The 15,354-nt window shown below is 39.4% G+C and overlaps 2 protein-coding genes across 2 annotated transcripts in view; both read right to left on the bottom strand.

Moving 5' to 3' along the window:
- The window catches only part of LOC140279918 (A disintegrin and metalloproteinase with thrombospondin motifs 2-like), a 72,748-nt gene extending 70,252 nt beyond the window's left edge, over positions 1-2,496 (bottom strand). The window contains exon 1 of the mRNA XM_072375143.1: positions 2,309-2,496. Within this exon, the coding sequence (XP_072231244.1) occupies positions 2,309-2,396 (88 nt within the window). The 5' untranslated portion in view covers positions 2,397-2,496. The remainder of the gene's footprint in view (positions 1-2,308) is intronic.
- Positions 2,497-11,438: 8,942 nt separating this feature from the next.
- Positions 11,439-13,994, bottom strand: LOC140279931 (GTPase IMAP family member 9-like). The gene is made up of 2 exons (XM_072375155.1): positions 13,933-13,994; positions 11,439-12,622 (listed from the first exon to the last, which is right to left on the bottom strand). Exons 1-2 carry the CDS (start codon positions 13,949-13,951, stop codon positions 11,721-11,723), a joined length of 921 nt encoding a protein of 306 aa, XP_072231256.1. The 5' UTR covers positions 13,952-13,994; the 3' UTR covers positions 11,439-11,720.
- Between the last annotated feature and the right edge of the window lie 1,360 nt (positions 13,995-15,354).

Raw genomic sequence — 15,354 nt, 5'->3', positions numbered from 1 at the left:
TCCATCATCAAGGGGAGGAGCTTCTGTATCCGGGGGGGAGGAGCTCCACCATCCAGGGGGGAGGAGCTCCATCATCAAGGGGAGGAGCTTCTGCATCCGGGGGAGGAGCTTCTGCAGCCGGGGGGGAGGAGCTCCACCATCCAGGGGGGAGGGGCTCCACCATCAAGGGGAGGAGCTCCACCATCCAGGGGGGAGGGGCTCCACCATCAAGGGGAGGAGCTCCATCATCAGGGGGAGGAGCTCCATCATCAGGGGGAGGAGCTCCACCATCCGGAGCTCGGATTAGAGCTGCTGCTCCTCCACGTAGAAAGGAGTCAGCTGAGGTGGCTCCTCTGGTTAGGATGCCTCCCGGGAGGAGGAACCGGGTCAGAACCAGAACTCTCTGGAGGGATTATATATCCCATCAGACCTGGGAACACCTCGGGATCCTCCAGGAGGAGCTGGGGAGGGATGTCTGGGTTTGTCAGACCTCCGATGAGTGGAAGATGATGGATGGACAGTGCAAAGTTTTCACACCACAACTCTGAATCCTCCCAGATTGCACCTCAGCCCAGGTGTCTTCATACGTATTACATCGTCTTTTAGAGGAACCACGTCCTTTTTTCAGCACCGGGTCCCCGTTGATCCACTCAAATGTCCTCTGGTCAGAGTTCAGCTCCTCAGGCTTGAAGAAGAGTTTCTGGCGTAACTGAACCCTCTCAGTTTATCTGTATAAAAACACTGTTTTGATAGTGGAAATAAAACCAAAACAAAAGGCATTCAGATGTGAAATAGACGTTTCGATGCAATATGTTGGTTTCCTTCGCTCTGCAAGTTTGTTTAATTGGTTTTGTATGAATTGGACTCACTTGGAATTTAAATAATTTGATTTAATTTGATTCCAATTGGCTTGAATTGGACTGTCTCTTTGAAGTGCCTTGTTTTGATTTGGTGCTGTAAAGATAAACTGAACTAAACTGTATTCCATGAATCTTCAGGAACCACAGCAGGTGGGTCCCACCTGGACGGGTCAGCAGTCCATTAAAGGTTCCTTCCTGCTGCCTCTAACTTGGTCACGGTGCACGTAATTCAGCTGAGTTCACGGCACAGTTTTCATGGTTTTATTAGAGCAGAGCGGCAGTCTGAAACCCTTTAACTCGTGGTGTTAATGGGCTGATTTTAGTCCCAGTTTCTGACAAAAGAAACAGAAAATCTGTGGCTGAGAGCAGCTTTACGGGGACTTCGGCTGGATAAATAAACACTTTCCATGTTTTTACTGAAAGAAGCAGAAAGATGGAAGTTTCTGTTTGATCCATGAAAGCAGCTGAAGGGTCACTTTAATGTCGTGTGTGGAGAAAATCAGGCCTAAAACTAAAGTTAATGCTCCCCGTGACACACGGTCCTGTCCCAGGTGTGCACAGTGATGACATCACAGGTGCACGGTGATGACATCACATCCTTCACCTGGACACCCACTCGTTTGTCTCGGCTCCTTTTCTGTCACATTTTACTTTTAATTTTGCCCATTTTAGAAGTTCTCATCTGATTTTTGTTTGTTTTGATTAATTTGATGTCATTTTCATCCCCTTTGGGTTGTTTTGCGTGTCTTTATGGTCGTTGCTGTTTTGCATATCATTCATTTCTGTTTAAATCTTGTGTTTTGTGGCCTGGTTTTGGTTGTTTCATATCTCTGCTGCTTTGTGTCTCATGTGGTTTCTTTGTATTTGAGGCTCATTCAGCGTCTGTTTGGAGCCTATCTGAGCTCTTCATGGCTGTATTCAGTCACTCTCTTATCTGTTTGTGGTTGGCTGCTTTTGGTTTGAGTCTTTTTCTCACATCCTGTCTGTTTTTGTCGTGTTGAAGCCAGTCTTTGAGTCTCTTCCACCGCGTCTCCTGAGTCATATCCTCCTTCTTCTTTTGTCTTTTTCTGGCCTATAAAACACTTTGGGATACCACCAGGATCCCCCTGACTCCTCGTGGCCCCTGCCTGCTCGGATCAGCCTGTAATCTGTCCATGATCCAGTCTGCAGTCCTCAGAAGGACTGAAAGATGCCTGTGTGTGTGTGTGAGTACCTGATATGATTTAAAGTGCAGGGAAAAGGGAGTCTGCACACACACACAGGATATGATGAAATGGGATCTGAATGGTTCACATTCTCTGAACGCCTGAAACACTCAGATTTATGAGAAAATGTGGAGAGGATCATCACCGAGACAGACCGAGAGGTCAGAGGTCACAGGCTGGAGGACTGAACAACCACCACAGAAGAAGAAGGCAGCAGCACAGAAGTGACAGGAACAGCAGGAGTATGAAAGCAGTGGATCTCACCTGTGCTGTCGCTGATGGGAAAACAGAGAAAGCAGTGGATCTGCAGCAGAAAGCCAATGATCAATAATCCATAACGAGGCTGGTCCATGCTGACAGACAGAGAGGAGGACAGAGTCAGACTGACTGAGAGCTGCGACCGACCGCCACTCCTCCGCTCTGCCGTTATCTCCTCCCTCTGACCTGCTCACAAACTTGTTCTGGAGCTGCAGAGTCCTGCTGCTGAGACTCATTTCACCGCTGAAGCTGTCTCTGTGCAGCTTGTTATTCACCCAATAACATCCATGCTCAGTCTGCAGCAGCAGCTCCCCCTGCTGGTCGGCAGCTGCCCTCACAGTCTGAGACACGGATATCAGGTGCAGTTTGGTGTTAAAGTGAAGAGTTGAACAGGACACCTGCAGAAGTCCTGCTCACTGTCCCTCAGGGGCAGCTCCTCCAAAGCTGTGATGTTTGAACATCATGAGGCTCATATTTAACCGGGTGCATGATGAACACTGCATGCATGAGACTGAAGGGATGCAAAGACTCAAAGGTTCTACAAGACAAACAGGATGTGACACAAAACGACTCAAACTCAAAGCATCCAACAACACAAAGTGAGATTAATGTAGAGTAACAGAAAAGCTTCAAATGTTTCAGTTTTTTTCCTGTTTCAGATGTTTTTAACCAGTGAGGCAGCGGCGGCTCCCCCTGCTGGGGAGCTGCTGCACCTGCAGTCAGACAGGAAGTCGACTGAATTATTCACACCATCAAACGAAGAAGAGGTCCTCCTCAGAGAGGCACGAACAACAGCTTCATCACTCATTCAACTTGTGATTTGAGTTCAGGGAGACGTCAGTTTTTTCCTTCTTTCCCTGATCAAGAAATTAAAACCTGCTTTTGAGCTCTTTTATCTGAAATCAGGCAGGTGACGTTAAGAGATTATGATTTTGAGGTTTAAGACCTCTATTTTATTAAAAAAATCCTATTTATTCAGCTGGAATCTTTCCAAATGAATGAATGAAGGGTTAAAATAACCCTGAAGAAGAATGATGCAACAATCAGAACAAACCAGAGGCCCGGCGGGGCTGTGGATGGACTCACTGACTGAGGATCAAAAACTGGAAGGTGGTGGGGAGCAGACGATTTGGAGTGTGTGATGTCCGAGAACAAGATGGGAACCGAGGACCGTGCTGCCTTCAGGGCCTCGGTCACAGCGCGGCTCTCAGTGGATGCTTTCAACGTATTTCCTGAAACTCTGAGACCTTTCAGAGAACCGACCACTTAATGAGCTTAGAGTAAAATAATAAAATCTGAGTGATCTCATGTGGAGATGGACGCACTTCTTTGGGTTACAGCATGTATGTGCACAGCTGTAACCGCTGTTTATTCGTCTGAGCAGGAGTGCTGTTGGTACTTCCTGTTTCACACGTGCACGGCAGGAGAGTTCTGAGCTGAGTTCAGCTCTAATCAGGATGACTATAAGCAGATCAATACCTTTGACTCTTTCAGGGACGAATGTTTTTATTGAAGCAGTTCTGTATGTTACACAGCAGTGTTTAATGATACCTTCTCACCTGCTACTTAGTTAAAAAAACGGTGAAAAGAGTTGAATAACCAACTGAATATCTAACTGAATAACCAACTAACTGAATAACCGACTGAATAACCGACTGAATAAACGACTGAATAAACGACTGAATAACCGACTAACTGAATAACCAACAAACTGAAAAACTAACTGACTAACCGACTGAATAAACGACTGAATAACCGACTGAATAACCAACCAACTGAATAACCAACCAACTGAATAACTAACTGAATAACTAACTGAATAACCAACCAACTGAATAACTAACTGAATAACCGACTGAATAACCGACTGAATAACCGACTGAATAACCAACCAACTGAAAAAATAACTGAATAACCGACTGAATAACCAACCAACTGAATAACTAACTGAATAACCGACTGAATAACCAACCAACTGAATAACTAACTGAATAACCGACTGAATAAACGACTGAATAACCGACTGAATAACCGACTAACTGAATAATCAACTGAATAACTGACTAACTGAATAACCGACTGAATAACCGACTGAATAACCAACCAACTGAATAACTAACTGAATAACTAACTGAATAACCAACCAACTGAATAACTAACTGAATAACCGACTGAATAACCAACCAACTGAATAACTAACTGAATAACTAACTGAATAACCAACCAACTGAATAACTAACTGAATAACCGACTGAATAACCGACCAACTGAATAACTAACTGAATAACCGACTGAATAAGCAACCAACTGAATAACTAACTGAATAACCGACTGAATAAGCAACCAACTGAATAACTAACTGAATAACCGACTAACTGAATATCTAACTGAATAACCAACCAACTGAATAACTAACTGAATAACCGACTGAATAACCAACCAACTGAATAACTAACTGAATAACCGACTGAATAAGCAACCAACTGAATAACTAACTGAATAACCGACTAACTGAATATCTAACTGAATAACCAACCAACTGAATAACTAACTGAATAACCGACTAACTGAATAACCAACCAACTGAATAACTAACTGAATAACCGACTGAATAACCAACCAACTGAATAACTAACTGAATAACTAACTGAATAACCAACCAACTGAATAACTAACTGAATAACCGACTGAATAACCGACTGAATAACCGACTAACTGAATAACCGACTGAATAACCAACCAACTGAATAACTAACTGAATAACCGACTAACTGAATATCTAACTGAATAACCAACCAACTGAATAACTAACTGAATAACCGACTAACTGAATAACCGACTGAATAACCAACCAAGTGAAAAACTAACTGACTAACCGACTGAATAACCAACCAACTGAATAACTAACTGAATAACCGACTAACTGAATAACCGACTGAATAACCGACAAACTGAAAAACTAACTGAATAACTAACTGAATAACCAACCAACTGAAAAACTAACTGAATAACCAACCAACTGAATAACTAACTGAATAACCGACTGAATAACCAACCAACTGAATAACTAACTGAATAACCGACTAACTGAATAACTAACTGAATACCCGACTGAATAACCAACCAACTGAATAACTAACTGAATAACCGACTGAATAACCAACCAACTGAATAACCAACTGAATAACCGACTAACTGAATAACTAACTGAATAACCGACTGAATAACCAACCAACTGAATAACTAACTGAATGACCGACTAACTGAATAACTAACTGAATAACCGACTGAATAACCAACCAACTGAATAACTAACTGAATAACCGACTAACTGAATAACTAACTGAATAACCAACCAACTGAATAACCAACCAACTGAATAACTAACTGAATAACTAACTGAATAACCGACTGAATAACCGACTAACTGAATAACCGACTGAATAACCAACCAACTGAAAAACTAACTGAATAACCGACTGAATAACCAACCAACTGAATAACTAACTGAATAACCGACTGAATAAGCAACCAACTGAATAACTAACTGAATAACCGACTAACTGAATATCTAACTGAATAACCAACCAACTGAATAACTAACTGAATAACCAACCAACTGAAAAACTAACTGACTAACCGACTGAATAACCAACCAACTGAATAACTAACTGAATAACCGACTAACTGAATAACCGACTGAATAACCAACCAACTGAATAACTAACTGAATAACCGACTAACTGAATAACCGACTGAATAACCAACCAACTGAAAAACTAACTTAATAACCAACCAACTGAATAACTAACTGAATAACCGACTGAATAACCAACCAACTGAATAACTAACTGAATAACCGACTAACTGAATAACTAACTGAATACCCGACTGAATAACCAACCAACTGAATAACTAACTGAATAACCGACTGAATAACCAACCAACTGAATAACTAACTGAATAACCGACTAACTGAATAACTAACTGAATAACCGACTGAATAACCAACCAACTGAATAACTAACTGAATGACCGACTAACTGAATAACTAACTGAATAACTGACTGAATAACCAACCAACTGAATAACTAACTGAATAACCGACTAACTGAATAACTAACTGAATAACCGACTAACTGAATAACCGACTGAATAACCGACTGAATAACCAACCAACTGAATAACTAACTGAATAACTGACTGAATAACCAACCAACTGAATAACTAACTGAATAAACGACTGAATAACCAACCAACTGAATAACTAACTGAATAAACGACTAACTGAATAAGTAACTGAATAACCGACTAACTGAATAACTAACTGAATAACCGACTGAATAACCGACTGAATGACCGACTAACTGAATAACTAACTGAATAACCGACTGAATAACCAACCAACTGAATAACTAACTGAATAACTGACTGAATAACCAACCAACTGAATAACTAACTGAATAAACGACTAACTGAATAAGTAACTGAATAACCAACTAACTGAATAACCAACTGAATAACCGACTGAATAACCGACTGAATAACCAACCAACTGAATAACTAACTGAATAACCGACTGAATAACTAACTAAATAACCGACTGAATAACCAACCAACTGAATAACTAACTGAATAACCGACTGAATAACTAACTAAATAACCGACTGAATAACCAACCAACTGAATAACTAACTGAATAAACGACTAACTGAATAAGTAACTGAATAACCAACTAACTGAATAACCAACTGAATAACCGACTGAATAACCGACTAACTGAATAACCAACTGAATAACCAACCAACTGAATAACCAACCAACTGAATAACTAACTGAATAACCGACTAACTGAATAACTAACTGAATAACCGACTGAATAACTGACTGAATAACCAACTGAATAACCAACTGAATAACCAACTGAATAACCGACTGAATAACCAACCAACTGAAAAACCGACTAACTGAATAACTAACTGAATAACTGACTGAATAACCAACTAACAGAATAACTAACTGAATAACCAACTAACTGAATAACCGACTGAATAACTGACTGAATAACCGACTGAATAACCGACTAACTGAATAACTAACTGAATAACCGACTAACTGAATAAGTAACTGAATAACCGACTAACTGAATAACTAACTGAATAACCGACTAACTGAATAAGTAACTGAATAACTGACTGAATAACCAATTGAATAACTGACTGAATAACCAACTGAATATTAACTGAATAACCAGTTAACTGAATAACCAACTGAATAACCAACTGAATAACCAACCAACTGAATAACCGACTAACTGAATAACTAACTGAATAACCGACTAAATAACCAACTAACTTAATAACCAACTGAATAACTGACTGAATAACCGACTAACTGAATAACCAACTAAGTGAATAACCAACTAAGTGAATAACTAACTGAATAACCGACTGAATAACTGACTGAATAACCAACTGAATAACCAACTAACTGAATAACCAACTGAATAATCAACTGAATTACCAACTAACTGAATAACTAACTGAATAACCGACTGAATAACCGACTATCTGAATAACCAACTAACTTAATAACCAACTGAATAACCGACTAACTGAATAATAAACTGAATAACTGACTAACTGAATAAGTAACTGAATAACCGACTGAATAACTGACTAACTGAATACGTAACTGAATAACCGACTGAATAACCGACTGAATAACCAACTGAATAATCAACTGAATAACCAACTAACTGAATAACCAACTAACTGAATAACCAACTGAATAACCAACTGAATAACCAACCAACTGAATAACCGACTTACTGAATAACTAACTGAATAACCGACTAAATAACCGACTAACTGAATAACTAACTGAATGACCAACTGAATAACCGACTGAATAACCGACTAACTGAATAACCGACTGAATAACCGACTAACTGAATAACCGACTAACTGAATAACTAACTGAAGAACCGACTGAATAACCGACTAACTGAATAACTAACTGAATAACCGACTAACTGAATAACTAACTGAATAACCCACTGAATAACCGACTAACTGAATAAGTAACTGAATAACCGACTGAATAACTGACTGAATAACTAACTGAATAACCGACTAACTGAATAACCGACTGAATAACTGACTAACTGAATAACTAACTGAAGAACCGACTGAACAACCGACTAACTGAATAACTAACTGAATAACCGACTAACTGAATAACCGACTAAGTCAATAACTAACTGAATAACCGACTAAATAACCGACTAACTGAATAACTAACTGAATAACTAACTGAAGAACCGACTGAATAACCGACTAACTGAATAAGTAACTGAATAACCGACTAATTGAATAACCGACTAACTGAATAACTAACTGAAGAACCGACTGAATAACCGACTAACTGAATAACTAACTGAATAACCGACTAACTGAATAACTAACTGAATAACCCACTGAATAACCGACTAACTGAATAAGTAACTGAATAACCGACTGAATAACTGACTGAATAACTAACTGAATAACCGACTAACTGAATAACCGACTGAATAACTGACTAACTGAATAACTAACTGAAGAACCGACTGAATAACCGACTAACTGAATAACTAACTGAATAACCGACTAACTGAATAACCGACTAAGTCAATAACTAACTGAATAACCGACTGAATAACCGACTAACTGAATAAGTAACTGAATAACCGACTGAATAACTGACTGAATAACTAACTGAATAACCGACTAACTGAATAACCTACTAAGTGAATAACTAACTGAATAACCGACTGAATAACCAACTGAATAATCAACTGAATAACCAACTGAATAACCAACCAACTGAATAACCGACTAACTGAATAACTAACTGAATAACCGACTAAATAACCGACTAACTGTATAACTAACTGAATAACCAACTAACTGAATAACCGACTGAATAACTGACTGAATAACCAACCGAATAACCAACCAACTGAATAACTGACTGAATAACCAACTGAATAACCGACTAACTGAATAACTGACTGAATAACCAACTGAATAACCGACTGAATAACCGACTAACTGAATAACTAACTGAATAACCGACTGAATAACCTACTAATTGAATAAGTAACTGAATAACCTACTGAATAACTGACTGAATAACCAACCGAATAACCAACCAACTGAATAACTGACTGAATAACCAACTGAATAACCGACTGAATAACCGACTAACTGAATAACTAACTGAATAACCGACTGAATAACCTACTAATTGAATAAGTAACTGAATAACCAACTGAATAACCAGTTAACTGAATAACCAACTGAATAACCAACTGAATAAACAACCAATTGAATAACCGACTAACTGAATAACTAACTGAATAACCGACTGAATAACCGACTGAATAACCGACTAACTGAATAAGTAACTGAATAACCGACTGAATAACTGACTGAATAACCGACTAACTGAATAAGTAACTGAATAACCGACTGAATAACTGACTGAATAACTAACTGAATAACCAACTAACTGAATAACCAACTAAGTGAATAACCAACTAATTGAATAACTAACTGAATAACCAACTAATTGAATAACCAACTAAGTGTATAACCAACTAATTGAATAACTAACTGAATAACCAACTGAATAACCAACTGAATAACCAGTTAACTGAATAACCAACTGAATAACCAACTGAATAAACAACCAATTGAATAACCGACTAACTGAATAACTAACTGAATAACCGACTAACTTAATAACCAACTGAATAACCGACTGAATAACTGACTGAATAACTGACTGAATAACTAACTGAATAACCAACTAACTGAATAACCAACTAAGTGAATAACCAACTAATTGAATAACCAACTGAATAACCAACTGAATAACCAACCAACTGAATAACCGACTAACTGAATAACTAACTGAATAACCGACTAAATAACCGACTAACTGAATAACCGACTAACTGAATAACTAACTGAATAACCAACTAACTGAATAACCGACTGAATAACTGACTGAATAACCGACTGAATAACCAACCAACTGAATAACTGACTGAATAACCAACTGAATAACCGACTGAATAACCGACTAACTGAATAACTAACTGAATAAGTAACTGAATAACCAACTAACTGAATAACCAACCAACTGAATAACCGACTGAATAACCGACTAACTGAATAACTAACTGAATAACTAACTGAATAACCGACTGAATAACCGACTAACTGAATAAGTAACTGAATAACCTACTAACTGAATAACTAACTGAATAACCGACTGAATAACCGACTAACTGAATAAGTAACTGAATAACCGACTGAATAACTGACTGAATAACCGACTGAATAACTGACTGAATAACCGACTAACTGAATAACCGACTAACTGAATAACTAACTGAATAACCGACTGAATAACTGACTGAAAAACTAACTGAATAACCAACTAACTGAATAACCGACTAAGTGAATAACCAACTGAATAACCGACTGAATAACTGACTGAATAACTAACTAAATAACCGACTGAATAACCGACCAACTGAATAACCAACTAACTGAATAACCGACTAACTGAATAACTAACTGAATAACTGACTGAATAACCAACTAACTGAATAACCGACTAACTGAATAACTAACTGAATAACCGACTGAATAACCGACCAACTGAATAACTGACTGAATAACCAACTAACTGAATAACCGACTAACTGAATAACTAACTGAATAACCGACTGAATAACCAACCAACTGAATAACTAACTGAATAACTAACTGAATAACTAACTGAATAACCGACTGAATAACCAACCAACTGAATAACTAACTGAATAACCGACCAACCGCTGGTTCCTTCTGACACTTTGACGTCTGTGAAGACGGCGACAGCTTGGACTGAAAAACCTCCGGTTTTCCCGACCAACACAATCCTGAGTCTGAGCCTGGAAACAGCACAGAGCGTCAGGCTCGGATCAGCAGGGGCACATTTAAAGCATTTCCTTTGTGTGTTGCAGCTGAACAGATGAACGCTGACACAGAATTTATTTGGATCTTTATTAGCATGTCAGAACACAGATAAAGTGAGCGGGATACACAGATCTGGCAGTTAAATCCAATTCAATTCAGTTTTACTTACAACAAATGTCATCTCAGGGCCCTTAACTAGTCCAATCAGATACAAGCACAGTAAGATAATAAGAAGAGCCCACTGATATGTGATAAAACATCAGCATTCATTACTGAAATGCAGATGCAAACTGGGATATAAAACAGTTAGTTCTGATGATACATCCAGAAAAAAGCAGGAAAAGCAGAAACAATCTTTTCTTTTTCTTTGAGGAGCTGCGGCTTCATCAGTAATAGAATAGTTATCACATTATAACACATCCGTTGTCAAATAATGAAGCTATAATCCCGATCAGAAGTCCCACTGCTGCTCCCAGTGGACCTGCCACAGCTCCAGTAGCCAGTCCAGCAGCAGCTCCAGCAGCAGCTCCAGTAGCCAGTCCAGCTGCTACTCCTAAACCGCCCCCAACTCCGCCCCCAATGGCCAAGGCAGTTTTAAGTAATTCATTTTTCTCCTCTGCCTTTCTTCTTGCTTCTGTCGGCGTCATATCTGGGCTTTTGTTCATAAGCTGCTCTGCTTCTTCTTTGATGGCCCTCTCAGCTTGCTGTAACATCTCGTTGGTGAAGTAGCTCCCTCCATTTCTCTCCACCATGGTGTTGATCTTCCTCAGCAGCTCTCTGACCTGAGAGGGATTCTTCTCTCTGTTGTTCAGGACATGATATCCTCCACCACACTGACCGATGAAGGCACGAACAGCTGAACTTTGACCAATGAACGTTTCTATGTTGACCTCCTCTGCCTCCAGATCATCTCCATGGGTGAACAAGGCCATAGTGTAACGTGCCGCCTGCTCTCCAAAGAGCTTCTGAATGAGTTCAACAGTTCTTTGTTCTTCTTCTGTGAATCTGTTGGGTTGGATCACAACCAGGAACACATGAGGACCAGGAGCAGCAAACGAGATGCATCTTACGATCTCTCTCTTCACTTTTTCCTTGTCTTTGGTGTCAAACAGACCTGGAGTATCAACCACAGCCACAGTTTGACCTTCGACCTCTGCTGTTTCTTTCTTACAAACCGATGTCAGTGAGGAAGGAGACAGTTTGGATTCAAAAGCATCTTTCCTCCCTAAGATGGTGTTTCCTGATGCACTCTTCCCAACCCCAGTTTTCCCAACCAGCACCATCCTGAGTCCTGGTTTGTTGGGCTCTGTTGGAAAATAACACATTATTCATGTTGATAACGACAGTAGGATGCACAGGGAAAGTTTTAATGAACGCACGTTTGAATCTTTGTGAGATTTATTCAGCTGTCTGCAGGTCAAAGTAGGCGATGAACTCTAAAATAACAAGAAACATTTCAAACATTTCACCAAGAAACACCACAAAACTGTCAGGATCGAGGGAAGGTGGGACCCAGATGCAGTTCTCTTTAGTTAAAAAAAGAAGGTTTATTCCAAAAATCAAGACAGGGAACAAAGCCGGATCATCAAAAGGACTTGAACATGAAAACAAAAACACGACTATGGCTATGAGTACTATGAACAGGGCTATGAAAAAACACTGTTATCTTACTAATGCTGTGAGGCATGAAACCAGACTTGCAGGGATAGTGAGGATTCTGCAGTGACTGAAAGTAAACCAGGAAGCTAAATACTCTGGAGGTGATCAGTGACATGAGCTGCAGCTGAGAACAATTAACCAGGTGAACTGAACAGGAAAAACACGACTAGAACATGACCTGAAAACAGGATTAACATAAACTATGACACACTGAGCAGACTGTGACAGAGCCCCCCCCTCAAGGATGGCTCCCAGACATCCAACGAGGGAGGGGCTCTGAGGGGCCTAAAGCTGAGAGGAAACCTTATTCAAGACAACATTTCATGACAGAACACACAAGTATTTGTTAAAGTATTTAGTCTTCAAGTACTGCTGACGATGTAAGAGGAGCCGATAAATAAGAAGCCCGGAGAGGCACAAGAATCACTAATTTTTAACAAAATGAACTGAAAAAGCTCTGAAAGAGGAGCAGTGGAAACATAAAATGTGGTTTTCAGTGTTTGTTTCTGTAATTAAATTAAAGCAGCATAAAGCTCTAATTAAACACTATGTTACAGCAGCATAAAGCTCTAATTAAACACTATGTTACAGCAGCATAAAGCTGTAATTAAACACTATGTTACAGCAGCATAAAGCTGTGATTAAACACTATGTTACAGCAGCATAAAGCTGTGATTAAACACTATGTTACAGCAGCATAAAGCTGTGATTAAACACTATGTTACAGCAGCATAAAGCTGTGATTAAACACTATGTTACAGCAGCATAAAGCTGTAATTAAACACTATGTTACAGCAGCATAAAGCTGTGATTAAACACTATGTTACAGCAGCATAAAGCTGTGATTAAACACTATGTTACAGCAGCATAAAGCTGTAATTAAACACTATGTTACAGCAGCATAAAGCTCTAATTAAACACTATGTTACAGCAGCATAAAGCTTTAAATGTACTTACGTGACACGCTGCTGGTCATGTTCGTAGTTCTGTTTGTCTGTGACGGTATATATATATAATATAATATATATATAATATAATATATATATAATATAATATAATGTATATATATAATATAATATAATATATATATATATATATATATATATATATATAATATATATATGTATCTGCAGACGTCCTGAAGCTGAACAGTTTCCTTCTCCCCTCCAGCTCGGTGTTATATCTGCTTCCAGCCCCTCCCTCTGAGTGCCGCTGCATCACAGAAAAATCTGTTCTCAGTTTACAGGAAGTCATGTGATTTCTATGAACCCGCCATCTGCCAGATCCGTCATCAACGCCGGCAGGTGGGATATCTTTCTCCTAACCGTCAAAGCGGCAGAAGTTTGCTGGTTGGTGTCCAGGGGGACAGCCCTCAGGGTTTTTATTAAAGAACACAGGAGAGGGTGAAGGTGGCTGCTGGCATTATTTAAAGAAAACTGTTGAATTAAGACAATAATTGGGCGAACAGCAGCTTGTGTTTGTGAGGCAGGAGGCCAGCCCTGCTGCATTGGGAGTGCACTGCAATTATGAAGGACTTAAAAAGTCGATGAGCTATAACTGGAACTGTGGATCTGCTTTTAGAGCAGGGTGCAGTCTGTGCCAAGAGCAAACCTTTAGTGCATAGAAGGGTCGATAACCCACGGATACATTAGTTACTTATCATATGTGGAAATCATTCTCTCTAGTCAAGGAGCAGACGGGTGATGATTGATTGACCTGAGAACAGAAAAAGCTTGAAGGTGGAATCAATAAGTATCTCAAGAAAACTCACTTTAGATCACTTTAGGTCCAGTTTTTTTTGTAAAATGTATAAATTATACAAACTAAATTATACAAACTAAATAGTCACTGTATTTTCCATTTACAGCACAAAGCCGTAACTTTCAGTAACAGTAGAAAGACGTTAATTTTACGGTCTTTCTACATATATCCGTCAGCAGCAGTATATGATGCTGCTGATTCCTGCTTTTTGCAGGAAAACCTCCAGCAGGTTCCTAACGTGACGTTCTGCTGGTCATGTCTGTAGTTTCCAGCCTGCAGACGTCCTGAAACAGTTTATTTTCCCGCAGCCTGGCTCCTCAGCCTAGTTTGGGGGGGGGGGATAAATAATCAGTGGACAGGATCAGGAGGGGCCACCCAGCTAATAAAAGGTGAAGCCCAGAGACAACGAGGCTTTCTCCCTGCCCAGGTTTGGCCTGTTTTCAGTGTTGGATAAATAATTGCACCCTGCTTTAACTTTATTTTGGACTCTGTTATAACAGAATACTGTTTCTGAGAACTTCTGAGCTTTTTCTGACATCAACTTTAACATCTAGCATCAACTTGACTGATGTGCTGCAGCTGAAATCCTCAAAGCTACGAGCTCGATTAAATCTGTGA

The sequence above is a fragment of the Leuresthes tenuis genome, unplaced genomic scaffold (genome assembly GCF_036924035.1).
Source record: "Leuresthes tenuis unplaced genomic scaffold, fLeuTen1.0.hap1 SCAF_21, whole genome shotgun sequence".
Classification (NCBI taxonomy): domain Eukaryota; kingdom Metazoa; phylum Chordata; class Actinopteri; order Atheriniformes; family Atherinopsidae; genus Leuresthes; species Leuresthes tenuis.
Note: the sequence above shows the minus strand (reverse complement) of the source record. Positions and strands in the feature narration are given on the sequence as shown.